Source organism: Natator depressus, chromosome 6 (assembly GCF_965152275.1).
Source record: "Natator depressus isolate rNatDep1 chromosome 6, rNatDep2.hap1, whole genome shotgun sequence".
In the NCBI taxonomy this organism is placed as follows: domain Eukaryota; kingdom Metazoa; phylum Chordata; order Testudines; family Cheloniidae; genus Natator; species Natator depressus.
The window spans coordinates 25250407-25265066 of NC_134239.1; the positions used below are offsets into that span (position 1 = coordinate 25250407).

The 14660-nt window shown below is 41.5% G+C and overlaps 1 protein-coding gene across 6 annotated transcripts in view; it reads right to left on the reverse strand.

Moving 5' to 3' along the window:
• The window catches only part of MOB2 (MOB kinase activator 2), a 156587-nt gene that overhangs the window by 11277 nt on the left and 130650 nt on the right, over nucleotides 1–14660 (reverse strand). For 4 of the 6 annotated variants that reach the window (XM_074954835.1, XM_074954831.1, XM_074954832.1 and 1 more), the window contains exons 2-3: nucleotides 3007–3167; nucleotides 1963–2056 (exon numbers count right to left, since the gene is read on the reverse strand). In XM_074954835.1, the coding sequence (XP_074810936.1) occupies nucleotides 1963–2056; nucleotides 3007–3167 (255 nt within the window). Of the gene's footprint in view, nucleotides 1–1962; nucleotides 2057–3006; nucleotides 3168–12853; nucleotides 12898–13282; nucleotides 13373–14660 lie in introns of those variants that run through there. The other 2 variants (XM_074954830.1, XM_074954834.1) reach the window with 2 other exon arrangements.

Consider the following 14660-nt stretch of genomic DNA (forward strand, 5'->3'; position numbering starts at 1 on the left):
GGCTTATATATAAAAAAAATAAATAAAGTGGGGGGGACATTAAGGCCAGAAGGGACCATCATGATTATCTAGTCTGACCTCCTGCATATCGCAGGCCACAAAACCTTGCCCACTGAAAGTCAATTGGATTTAGGCCTTGCCTATATGTGATGGGAAGGACTAGAGCAGGAATCAGCACACTAGAACAGCAGTCCTCAACTAGGGGTCTGGGGCCCCCTGGGGGGCCGTGAGCAGGTTTCAGGGGGTCCACCAAAATAAACCAGAGAGCAAAACAGTCGTTACTCGCTGGGGCCCAGGGCAAAAAGCAGAAGCCCGAGTCCCGCCTCCCATGGCTGAAAGCCAAGGCCAGAGCGACTTAGCTTCAACAGGGCCCCCTGTGGTGTGGGGCTCTAGGCAATTGCCCTGCTCGTTACCCCCTGGCTTTTAATCTACTAGATATGCAGAAAAACAGTTGTTGTGGCCCAGGTGGGCCATGGAATTTTTATAGCATGTTGAGAATCCTTGCACTAGAAAACCACACGGCAAAGTTACTGGAGTACCTTTCATCCTGCTAATCAACATCTCCTTTACAAGGAGACAAGCTTTCTCTGTCCACTGATTAACCGGTTTCCTAGCTTTTGGACAATTATCCTCATTTTTGTGTGGGGGAGATTTATCACTCCACATTCCAGACTGCTTTCAAAATGTTCAGAAAGCTCGTATTTCTTGGGTAATTGGAGCTACGTTCCCTCTTGGTAATCATTAGTAGCAAGGTCCTCTTTTTGAGCTTGCTACTGGAAGTTACCCTGCTGTTAATTTTCACATCTGAAAAAAGTATCCTTTATAACTTCACATACGCCATCTTCATGAACGCAGGAGCGCCTCTCAAGTCCCCTCCCTGAAACAGTGTCAGTGTGAGCTGTTAATACACAACTCTGGAGTTCTTCTGAAATGCCACAGTATAGGCAGCAATCACCTATTTGGCATTACATAGCAATATGTTGCAATCATTACGAGTCATTTTAATAGAGAGGCCTGTGTTTGCTGTGGATAATCTTTATAGCTGCTGGTGTGCTAAGACATTAACGACTGTTTTGTTTTCCTCTTGAAAACCCATCTTCACTACAGATTGAAGAGATCTCAAGAAGCATAATGGAGAAGGGGGTGGGATTATCAGTGAATGTATGGGATGGGGGGGGGAAGAGGAAGAGAGGGAGGAGGAAACTACAGGAGCGCATCTGCTGGAGCTCTCAGATTCCCTCATGTCTGAATCTCTCAGTCAAGAGCAGCAGGTTGCAGTAAAGCCCCATTTTAAAATGGCCACTTTGAGCCAATTGCATTTTCCTCTGCGTCGGGAACATGTTAAAGCACCAATGCTCTCTTTCACACCTGACAGACAGCCAGCCAGCCTTAAAAGATTTGATCGCTCCTAGAGCAGGAAAAGACACAAAACCAGACCATTTCCTTTGCCCTTTGAGAAACTTCCACTTGTGCCCTCTATGTCCAAGAGCTGAGGCAGACAATGGCTCACATCAGACTGGAGGTTATCTGTCAAATGGTCTGGTGCCCGGTTCACATTCCAACCACAGAGAGGGACCCCTGAGGTTTTTACTATTCTTCTTTTATCCTTCCTGCCTTCTATAGACTCCCATCAGCTTTCCCAGACTACACCGTTTTACTTTCCACTCCTCCCCTACAAGACCCCAAACAAGGTATTTTCCTTCTGCAGTATGACCTTGCTGCTTTTCTGACTGAGCTGGTTTTCCAAGAGGTCATCTCTCCTTTACTGAATCAGCAGGATTTCCCCCTCCCTCCACTGTTTCCAGGAAGGGTGTGCACTTGTCATGTCCTTAACAGATCATAAGGAGATCCTTCCTTACTTCCCTGTCTAACCGCCTCCAAATCCCACACACCCATCCCCACCGAGTCTAGAGGCTCTGTTGGAGCAGTCCAAGCAGTGAACACATGCAGGCTGTCACTTACGTATTGCACACTGCCATGGTCTGACACGACTCTCCTGTGCAAAATTCTGAGATTGTACTATACTGTAAATTGATATGGTGGAAGAAGGTCGTTGCTGAAAAAGAAAGACAGGAAAAATAATTTTAGAGATGTAAGCTACTTATCAGAACACTGACAGGTAATCCACAAATGAACAGGTAAAGCGGCCTAACACTCCTGAACTTGGAGATCTTAATGTTACAATGTACTGACTTAAAATCAGAACCCAAAAGCTGCTCAAGATACAAATGTGAGTGTGGTGTCTGACTAAACCCAAATGACTGTTTGCACACCTAACAAAACCAGCATGCAGTTTAGATGAATCTCTCATAATTAGCACACACTGCTAAGAAATAAACGTGACTGGGTGTGACTGAAGGTTAGGACTGGCAGAGCTATCTGAGTAGCAGCAGGTGGTGTTGCAGGTCAGAATAGAGATGCAGTGGGGAACATACATAGCATATAATCTTTAGTCAGCCAATTCTGTCAGTACTATCTTTGAGTAAACTTTAAAATTCAAAATAACTCCACAAGGGCTAGAAGGGGAGATGGAGAGAGAAAGAAAATCCAGCTAAAAGACTTCTAGGTTTATCTTAAAAAACAAACAAACAAACAAACAAAGGAACTTTACTGGGACTTGCCTGCAAGTCAGGGTCTTAAAAAATGTTTTTTGGAAGACCAGTGCCTCCAACAGTCAAACTTGCTGAACCAGCAGTTTTAATAGACCCTTCAAAAGGAAAATGAGGGTCCTCAGAGAGACCTCAAAAAAGTTTAATGTCCTCACCAATGTCACAATGAGAGGGGGAAGAAGGGGAGATGCACTAACATTTCCACCCTGTAGAGCACAGTTGGTTTATGCTAAACACAGCTTAGTTACCACTCAAGATATTGTGACCTGCATTGCATAGTAAACATGCAAAAACATTCAATGGCTTTTAGTGTTGAAACCAGTAAAAAGAAAACATGTAAATGAAAGCCCCTTTTGGGCACGGGCATCAGGCAGTGAGCTGTGTTCATACTACTTACTATTGCTGGCTAGCCACTCATTGAGGTCTATTTCTCGTGGTAACATCACTAGCTCCTTGAATTCAAAGTCAGTAATTCTCAACTTTGTATATTCTGGCTCTAGGTAGAGTTTCTTCTCTTCTGGTACTGGCTTTTTACCATTTGGTTTTCCCTTGGATTTCCTGCAAAGGATTAGAAAAAGAGAGAAATGTTACCATTACTCCTGGTAAGGAGCATACTGATATGGTCTGGTTTATCCAAACTCCCCCACTCATGTACACTCCATGTGTTCTCTTTTGTAGTACATAGTCTAATTAATTTTAATATTAGCAAATAGAGAAAGATTCTATGCTATTAGACACCTTGCCTGGAGCATACTATCAGCACTAGCAGAGAAAAGATATGCAACCCTGCAGGAACTCAGAATTACAAAACTCCAAGCAAGCAACCTTTAAGTGTTTTGCTTTTTTCCACCAATTTATTTTATTAAGGTATAATAATAAAACCCACATAATTAAAAACCCCATACCGAGTGACTTTATAAATTTCATAGTTATGAATTATGTGAAATTATGAAAGCTTTTGGATGCTTCATGAACTTCAGATTTTTTTAATTTATACATCTTTCGCACTGTCTATTTAGGTTGCTCAAGATACTGTGAAAACACACAGTGAGAGACTGTCACTGCCCTAAAGAGCTTGCAAGGAGGCACAGAGCTTGGTTGAGGCCTCCAGAAGCTACTACAATGAAAATTACTACAGTCTGTGCTGTATGCAGCAGTATTTTGTACCTGTGATGGGGAGGGATGGACAGGACAGATGTTGGGAACGAGCAATAAAAAGATTCAGAGGTAATGAGGGAACGACACAAGGAAATGCATTGTAAGCTCTCCCCAACCCTTCTCTACCAGTATATTGCAGCTCATTCCTGAGCTGCAGCACTCCTTGCTACTCCAGTTCTGCACCTTTCCTGAGTGGGGACTAAGAGGTGTTCTGAACTGAGCACTAAGAACTAGGATAAAAACCAGACATCTCACTTTTTAGACACGGGAGCGGTGATGTAGACCTGCATATATGGTACATTTTGCCTTTTTTCTCATCCAGTTTCACAAAGAAGAAACAAAGCCTGTCCCAGTTACCACTGTTTTCCTCATGGTCTGTCCTGAAGGTTCTCAGACTGAAGTCTCAACCCAAGCCAACAATCCCATGGCTAGACTTCAGTGAATCATGCATGGTCTGAATGTGCTGACCCACCACATGCTCACTGCTCCTGATGGGTTTTTAAACAAAAAGGCAATGTATGCTGTCAAGCTTTTGTTTATTTACCTGTCTCCCATGTCTCTCCAGTTTCACAATTAAACCTAACTGAAAGGAAAAGGGACTATTCTGGTGCTGAACAAGTACAATAGGCATTGTACGCTTAGCACTGGAACATGAACGTTGGGTACCAGATGCTCAGATTATTTTACCTCAGGCATTCTTGGTTTAGGACAAAATGTTTTTCAAATCTAGAAAACCAAGACAACTTCACCTTTGGAGATCATTGCTTTAAATTGCGCTATTGAAATTAGCCTGGATTCTGTCCCAAGAAAACCTGGCCTTGAAGTCATGCTGTAAAAGGACAGCATATAGACTTCAAAAGAATCTTTAAACAGTGCCCGTCTGTGATGTATGTAAACTGTAATTATGGCTGCAAAGGATCAGACAAATCCTTCCTAGAAAGGGCACTTGAAGGTTCAGTAAAACCTGAATGAGGAGTATGAACCTTCCTCCGCCAAAGGATGTATGACTATCAGAATCTAACTCCTTAGGTACTCTCTCTAAGTGTACCCCTTTAAAAATCCTTTAAACACTCATGTGGTTGTGTGGGAGACCTGGATTTGATTTCTGGTCTCTTGCTCCCTGGGATGGTAGAAACTAGGAAGCCAATGTAAGAGTGCCTCATATTATTCTGTGCCAGCTGTTCTCAAACTGTGGGTCGGGACCCCAAAGCGGGTCACGACCCCGTTTTAATGGGGTTGCCAGGGCTGGCGTTAGACTTGCTGGGGCCCGGGGCTGAAGCCGAAGTCCGAGCCCCACCGCCCAGGGCTGAAGCCCTCAAGCTGTGTGTGCGCGCGCGCACACACACACACGCGCACACCAGGGCTCAGACTTCGGTCCCCCTTCCGTGGGTCATGAAGTAATTTTTGTTGTCAGAGGGGGTTGTGACAATGAAGTTTGAGAAACCCTGCTCTATTCTGACTTTACATTCAAGAGTTGTCTCTCCACCCCCACTTACTGGCCAGAAGGAAGGCACTCAAGACTTTGCATGTTATCTAAGACAGTTGTAAAGAAGAGAAAAAAATCAGGGAGATCTTCAAGGCTGCAGAGGATGCCTCATCTTGTCTATTTGTACATTTTACACGTATTTACGAGCCACAGATACACAGAAATGTCATAGTAAGTCCCAGTTAGGGGAAGGTCACTTCGTCTAACGACAATAATGAAAGGGTTAATGAGATGGCTGTGAAAGAGGACTTTTGTAACCCCAAACATGTTTTAACTAGTAGGACTGGCCTAGGAAAGTAAACTAAAAACCAGCTATACAAAGACTGGCTGATTTATTATACTGCTTCTCACCGCACTCAGCCCCTGCCTTCCTGTTGTTCAGAACACTGAATTCAAACTAAGCTTAAAAAAGTCTGCAAGGTTTCTCTTCTGAGTTTGTTTAACAAAGAGAACCTGGCCTACAAACTAATTCTTCAGACTACTTCCCAGCCAGGGGACATTGTGTGTCAACTTGGATACATTTTCTTCATGTTAAAATCCTATGTTTTACAGTGGACAGAGGTATAACAGTGGAGGGCTGCAAAGTTAGAACAACTCTGGGTTTGATAACGTAACTCTTGCCTTCATCCCTGCAGCTGCAGTGAACCTCAAAGTATAATGTCGGAGCTATAGACAAGAGAAAGGTTCAGGAAAGATGCACTTGCTGCTTTGAGAGACATAAACCAACTTATGCAATGTATACTTGAATGCTTTGTCTCTAGTTCTACTCAAATTTTCACAGCACTTGAAGTTTTCATAATTGAAAAACTATTTTAACATCAGAAGAAACAGTCTTTTTCAGGTTTCTGTCTTTGGTTTTAATCTAAGTATCTTGACTGTAAACAGATGAAGCAGCCTGTTTGACCTCTTTCTTTTGCAGGAATGTTATACTCAGACTTGGAACCAGTTTATCCTGGCAGTAAACAATATAAATCCAGTTGAAACTATGTACTTAACCCCTAGCTAACCCAAAGCACTCAAGGCCACTGAATTGCTCCATTCCAAGCAGAGACCTACATCACCCCGCCACTGCTCAAACCAACCTAGGCAGGTTCTGTACTGCACCTTTACACCTGCAGAGGGTCTTAGTGGAAATTACCATACATGCAAAATAAAATCATGTTTTGGGATGGTTCAGGGCATTCAGAACAACAGACAGGTGGTGTTTTCAAAACTGGAGCAAAAAGAAGCCTGGTGCATTCAATGTCCTCATCCCTGAGAGGCTGGCATGAAAAGTTTCACTAAATTGCTATTGGCTGAGATGAGTGTAAAACTATGCTCTGAGGGAGAAGAGAATCTGACTCCTCTCTCTTCTACAGGATAGTGCTACATCAAATGCCTAAGACATGGAGGAATAATGTACGCCACATCAGGCAAGAGCAACCTTCCATGGGCAGGAGGAAGTGGGAAAGAGGGATTAAGAGGTCAAAGCTGGCCTGTCGTGCAGACAGGCTACTGGGGGGAACCGCAGGAGAAAGCCAGATGTGCGGTGCTTGAGACAGTTTTTCAGTGAGTAAGTGGGCTGTTCCTACCTCATGCAATGCCTCTCCCCATCCAGAAATAATACAATTTCAGTACAGAGCAATTTACTTTCACTGAGTCTGCAAGTTTCTGCACACAAAAGGCTATGCTCAATCTTAAAAAAATGTTTACCTCTGCATAGGAATAGCAGTTTTATGCTGCTGACCATTTGACCATTTTGTGTCTTTGCGACATTGCAATGGGCACCAAATCCCTCTATAAAATGCCCAGTTTAGATTTCCAGTACCCTGGAGATGAACTACCTGAAGGAGAACTAGCTCCCTTTCCAATGTTTTAGTCCCCTTCTCAAAAATATTAATTTGAGGGAAATATCCCACTTGCCAAATAGATACATGATCACAAAAAATGAAGGTTTATTCACATCACTAAGACACTTGAATATCAAACTTCAGATGACAGTAGGAAAAATTCTGCTTACCTTGTGCAGCTACTAAGGGTTTGTCTACACTACCGCTTAAGTCGATACAACTTACGTCATTCAGGAGTGTGAAAAAACCACCCTCGAGTGACATATGTTACATCGACTTAAAGCTGGGTCTACACCATGCTACGTCAGTGGGTAATGCTCTCTCGCCGATCTAGTTTCCACTTCTCGTTGAGATGGGAGTAATTATGCCAACGGGAGAGCATTCTCCTGTCGACATAGCATGTCTTTAGTAGATGTGCTACAGGGGCATAGCTGCATCAGTGCAGTGTTGAAGAACCACCATAAAAGTTGTTTCTACCAGTGAGTTTTCAGTGTGTATTGGTAATAGGTGATATATAATAAAAAATATTGTACTGCACAATAATTAGGCTCAAGAGACTCTTAAGAACATCAAGTGCTGGACTGATCAAGCTTGTGAAATCGCAAAGCAACGCTCCAGCCTAGCAACCGAAGCTGAATTAATTGTTTTCATTAACTCCAGATTCCCAGGTGCAAAGTGCTGGTTCTAGTGTGGAAGATAATAGCCAGTACTAAGTATTTTACATGTTTATATTCACTGCACCATGCCCCAACACTACAGAAACATTTTTAAAGGTGATCACACTTGAGTAAGAGCACAAATGTTGGTACTACATCCCAAATAAACTGGTCAAACTGAGGCCCATACATTAATTTAATGTTGACAAATATAGTTACCTACAAATATAGGTTAAAACGTTACCTCCTTCCCACCCCAATCCTTCAATCAAGTTTACACAGTTACTTCAGCTGAGAGGCTGCTTCTAGGAAAACACTCACTATGAAACATTTCCAAAGGCTCTTGAGGAAATATTTTTCATGCTTTTTATAGGTTATAAAAAGCATATGTCCAGAAGCCCTATGCACATTCTTGATTTAATATAAAAAAGCCACAAATAAGTGAAAAATGGCTTATGCAGCCTCTTTCAAGATATCCCAGAGCATTCTCTCAGATGAAGAAAAAACAACACTGATCGTGATATCTACTAACAAATATGAGCAGCAATAGCTCCTGGAGCCCTTGATGTTAGAAGCTGCTTAAAATAAGAGGGAGGGTGATAACCAGGACACTGGAATTATTTCCAGTGTGTTCAAGGAACATCACAGAATCCACCATCTACCTGGGTAAATCACTAGAGAGCTTGATCCAATGTCTCCTTAAAAATGTGACCTTAAAAAAAATAAATAAATAAAAAGATGGCACCTATCAAAAAGCAGCATTCCTAGCCCTGCACTGCAGTGTCAACACCTAGAACAAATCAAGTCTTGATTCAAATTCTGCATCTATGCCCTTCTAGAGAAAGAGCAGAGAGAACTCGGTAATTAACCTTTTCTGATACCAATATTTATCAAGGCCTAGCTGCACCTGCAGAGTATGCACATGCGTTTGTCTTTCTGTATAAAAGTTTCGTTGGTCGGTAGTTGGATACAGTTAAGGCGGCTTCCTGAAAATTTGCCCCATATCAGTGTTTAAATGCCTGTGGAAAACATCCTTCATGAAGCATCCAAGCATTTTTTCTTCCTCATCTGTTGTGATGAGAGATCAGTTCACATCTCCTCTGCTCTCTCTGAGGAAACAGCTCAGCTGTGGTTATTCACAGGTAAAGCAAGACTGCAAACTAATTCTTCATACTGCTCCCAGTAAAGGTTATATCAGAAAAGAGTTCTGTTGAAGAAAATGCCACAGGCACAAATCACACCAGACTGGGAAGGAGCGCAGAGGGGCCTGAGGGGGGTGGGGGCAGGGAGAAGAAAGGACACAGACAGTAGGGGGGTCACTACGTAAAAGAAGAAGGTTAAGTAAACTAGCTAGAGCCAGACAATATGCTCATTACAGCTGTGCTTCTTGCAGGGTTTCCATACTCTCTGCTTTGTATTCATCTGAGAAAACATTTGAGCTCTAAGCCTGCCTGGAATAGCTCTAGAAAAACAGGACGTAGAGAACAACCACAATGAGTGACAAGCCACCTGGGTCACTGATCACTTCCTTTAACTAGCTGCATTTTATTTTTCTTAAAAGAGATTTAGTAAAAGTGGCTATTTCCCAGGTGTCTTTGTTATATCTGTTCAGTTAATCAAGATGTGAAACCCCATCTCTCTCCCCGACCCCTCTTTCATATCTTCCTTGACTAGAAGCCAAATAACTTCATTGGCCTAAATACCACTTTGGAGCTTTACATGGTCAAAGCACTGAACAACTGTTTAGCCTCAATACCATATGAAGTAAGTATTATTCCTATTTCACAAGTGGAAACTGGCTTGTCTATTTTCAAAAGTTGCACCAATTTAACTCAGATTTTAAAACTGACCCAGTAAAACCAACATAACCTCCCTCCCGCACAACATAGATGAAGTTTAACCTTGTTTAAATCAATTTAACTTGCAATGGCAATTTACTGAGTTAAAATGAAGTTATTTAAACAGGTCGATGGGGTTTTCACAAGTTTAAGTGACACAAACCAGGCCTAAATAACTTCCCTAGCAAATTCAGTAGTTTACTTTGATCTAAGTTGAGCATCACACTATTCCACTGTTCCAGCGTTTTATCCAGCAAACCCATGGTAGCTATTTCTAAGGTGCTGTTGTGACACTTCACAGAATATAGCTAACATTTGGATTTACTTAATAAAGAAAATCTGCTTCATCACTCCCAACATAAATTAACTAGTTTTGCACAAAAAGAAAAAAGAAAAGGAGTACTTGTGGCACCTTAGAGACTAACCAGTTTATTTGAGCATGAGCTTTCGTGAGCTACAGCTCACTTCACGAAAGCTCATGCTCAAATAAACTGGTTAGTCTCTAAGGTGCCACAAGTACTCCTTTTCTTTTTTCTTTTTACGAATACAGACTAACACGGCTGTTACTCTGAAACTAGTTTTGCACAGTCACCAATGGCTTGCCTATCTGAGGCGTTTTTATAAACAGCATCGTGTCACAACCTTGAAAAAGTCTAAAGTGATGCTAATAGAAAGCAGTGAAAAGGAGCAGACACCTGCATGCAAGGCCCCACTTATTCTCCCCCTCCCCTCCCGCCTCCGGGGGAATGTAATCCAATGTCAAAATTCCAACCCAAGAATCAATTTCAGTGGAAATTGACACAGGAAGTCTGATAGGCGTCCTATGCCAGGTTTCCTTCTCCCCATTAGCCAAGCCTCAAAACTCACAACCCATCCCAAATCCCCAGGAAAAGGAGAAAGGAAGACAATGGATTAAGAATCTGGAGTTCAGGCCAATGAAATATTGATTTGAAGCTAGTAATTTATAGAGACTTTTTACAATGGCTAAATCATGATCTCAGGTATCATCCAAGATTAAGGTTGTGCAGTGATAAATCCTAACAAAAGCCAGGAGATTCAGGGCAAAGCACCTCCCTTACATTGGGACCGCTTCGCTTTAGTGGTCTGAATGTGCAATTTTTTTAAAATTAAGTGAACTCAAAGACTTAAAATAGTGGATATAAAAATAGCATAGAAAAAAAATCTTTACTGAGCAAATTGAATAAAAAAATCTTTCCAAAAGCTTAACGTTTATCAATTTTTAAAAACAAAAAGATACCCATATAAAATTTACTAATTTCATTTTGAAAACACATAAATCAAAGAAGTTATTTGAAGTTATCTATTTAGTTACTTATAAACTAGTCCAAAATACTAATACCCAAACTCTGCACATTTTCAAATTATTGAATGTTTTGAAAATTGTTAAAGAAATGCACATGTGGATTTAAATGCTGTGTTTCAAACTGGAACAATTGAGTGGGTTATTTACAAACCCAGCAACCCAGAAATGCTATAATGCCTTACACCTACACACATTTACTGCCATATTACTGTACATATTAACATCATAAGCCAAGACACTATGCCAAAACATGTTTGTCTGGATTTTATTCTTGAGATTTCAAAAAGAAAAAGGAATGAATACACATCTAGATTTTTTTTTTAAAAAATATCAACTGATAAAATTATAGTGTGAAGCATTGTCAGATGCTACCTTTTCAGTAGTCTCCAAAGACACAAGTTGGCCTCTTAAAACATGAGCTAATGTGGAATTATACAGGCAGTGAGCCAATATTTTAATCATCTCTTCTAGGCCTTGAATTCCTTTATGTTTGATGCTTTGCAGGGAAGAGAACTCAAAAGGGATGCAATTCAAGAAGACAATTTTGTTGGATGTTTTAATTTCAGCTTCTCTCTCCACCTCCCTTCTGTGTAATAAATCAAATGGGAGGTGGGTGAAAGGCGAAAGTGAGTATAAACAACTTGAAGAAAAATCTCACGCTTCTATGTGTTCTCTCCCCAGAAGACAACACCAGAGATTTCAGCCATCCACGAGAAAGTCCAAGGCTTTATGGGGAAATGTAAATTAACCATTAATAGATTTCTTCATTACCATTATCCTTTTCTCCATAATCAGCATAATCAGTGTGAGATTAATTAAAAATTGAAAGCCCCAGGCTCCTCTACTGGAAATCAGTTATCAGTTAATTTCTACTTAGGGTTATTCTGCCTAAGTGTCAGAGTTTTTAATCTATTCACAGAAGGAAGGAAACAGTTTATGACCTAACATTTATGACTTCCATTTAAGTTCTAGGCAAGGAACTCCCATCAAGAACAATGAAGCAGCAAACAGCACTGATGTTTTTACAGGACAGAGGTGGCTGCTTTCCCACTCTCAGCCCTTCCCTTCCCTGAACCTCTCTCCTCTTCCCACCAAACCACAGTCCCCATCTACCCTTCCCCCTCGCTTAAAAAAAACAACACACTTCTTACTTTAGTTAAATATCAAGGAGGGGGGGGGGGAATTCTCACACCTTAAGACAGCTCCCTCATAATCAAAGACTTAAAAACAACAACAAAAACTTACTTCTATGGTAGGCAAGGCAACTGTCAATGCTGGGTTGCATTTGAAGAGACAAAGTACACCCACTAACTCTGATCTCCCTTGACAACAGTCTGAGACTATTCTCACATTTCCCTCTCCCTACAAAACCATTACCTATCAATAATGAAAATGTAAGATACAGCTTCTCCCGTCCTCCCCCCCCCCCCCCGCAGGATAGCAGACAAGAGCATACACTATAATACTATGTATGGTTTCATCATCTGCCAGGATGCCAAAGTGGCAGCTGCAACCTCCCTTTCCTTTGGGCTGTGCTATATTGTATATCAGGGCTCTAGACCTCTCACAGTTGGTAATATTTGGCTTTGCATGCCAAGTGTAGATTTTAAAAGGCTAAATTTTTATGCAGTAGCATAGCCTGTATTATCTAGAGTCAGTGCCACTCCAACAAGACAGACACCATCTGGTGCTAGATCCAACATATCAAGAGAAGTCTGGAAATGTGCATATTTTCAGTGTTGGAAAGGAAAAGAAAGGAAGAGCATCAATATAGAAGGGCTGTATATAGTATCGTTACAAAGGAACCCTAGATTCCATTACAACACAGCCAACTTGTTCGCAGTCTGTTGTGGTCAGATTATTTCCATGGGACATCGGGAAGGGAAGGAGACAGTCTTTTTGCACAGCAACTATTATGTTTTCCTCCCTTTCTAGCCCTGTGACAGACCCCACCTCAGAGTTTCATTCTTCTCTTCTCCCATCCTGAGTCATTTCCAGAACCCAGTTACAGTGTAGCTCTAAGGGGGCCGTGCAGAATAAAATGTCTTTGGCAGCATCCCTGGCCTTGCTTTTTCATTTTTGTTCTGTTTTTAAAAGTTACTAATAGTTTATTTAAGAGGAGGAGGAAGGAAGAATGTTCCCTGCATGCCAGGGAAACTTTTTTCTTTCATATTCTCATAGCTGCTCTTTACCTTAAAAGGCAATCTTTACTTAGCCTCCGGATGCTATGCTGTAAACAGCCGGTGCCAAGGCATGGCAAGCATGTTAAGGATGACAAGTGCCATAACACTATTTCATAATGTTGCTTCTCAAAAAAAGCGTACAAACATTCTATAGACAGATTTTGAGTTTAAGACCAAATTAAGCTCCAGCTGGCCTTACCTAGGAAGCAAGAGGAACAGGGTGCATCTGGTACCCACTGCATATATTGGTACAGCAGAATTTCCCAGTCCTGTCTGCTCTTTTCCCCTGCTTTTAACAAAAAAAGGAAATAAGTAGACAAGTGCTTATCACATTGCCTGCACATAGTGGTTACATGCTCCTGGCAAGCCACATATAACTGCCTATCACAACAGCTGTCTATTGACAGAAGAGACTCAATTACAAGTCTTTGCTGGTGTCCAGTTTCTGGTACTACTCCTTCTCCTGCCTGGTATTCGCAGCTTTCTCCATTGGTGTACCACTGGGAAGGAGGACTACAAAAGCAAGGCGGAGCTTGCAGAAAGTTCAGCTAATGCTAGAGGAATACGCAGTGTGGAAGAAAACAAGTAGTTAGGGTTTCCTTTTACTTTATCCTTAAATTAACTAAAACACCTACCCCCAAATCCTCCTTTTTCTCTTTCTGTTTCCATAGCAGAGTACATTCTTGTTGTAAAACATACTGAACTAGAGTTTCCTTCTTCCTTCCTGAGCACCTATCCACCAGTAATACCCCTCCCCCCAAAACTAGAGGATGGATCTAACTTCCAGTTATCTTTGCTGACTCTTTTTGACTGTACAATCACCATGTCATTCTTCCGTGGTCCCCCTTTCATCAACTCTTTTGCAGGGCGGGGGAGAGCGAGTTGTGTGCATGGGTCAGGAAAGGAAGGTCAGCTGGAAGAACAGAACATTTTTGTGGATTTATTTCCGGGAGGCAATGCTGAAATACAGACGCAGCCACTTTCAACAGCTCAAAATGTAGGAAACTGTCCAACCCGACAAAAGCACTCTACGTGGCCTCAATGACGTAGCTCTGCTTTACTAATTTTAAATGCTCCTTTTCCAACGTCTATGACTCTATCCACTACAGTTAACTCCTCAGTGAGCCAGTAAGCCTTCATATGCCTGAACCAATAGGCAAAAACATGAAGGCTCAGCAGGTTCCTTATCCTGAAGGATATTTTGCAGTGTAATCTGTTTAAGACTAAGATCACCTACTAGAAAAAAACCCTTCTGATTTCAGGTAGTGGGGAAGTAAGAGGTCTACTGCTCTTCCAAATCTTTGAACCATTCTCAAGAGCTCTCTGCACAGAGCTGTGATTATCTGTGTGTGTATATAAGGTAAACGCAATAGGTCACAGATGGAATAGTGTTATACACAATAAACTTATCTGAACTAATGTCCCGAAAATAGAATTAAAAGGGATAACAAAAAATCAAAAATAGTACCAGTTCCTGACCACCCCAAAATCCTCACATGAATGCCTTTTTTCAAAAGGCAGCTGAATGTGGCTTGCCAGGAATGCAAGATTTGTAGTTTTTCTCACTCCCAATAATT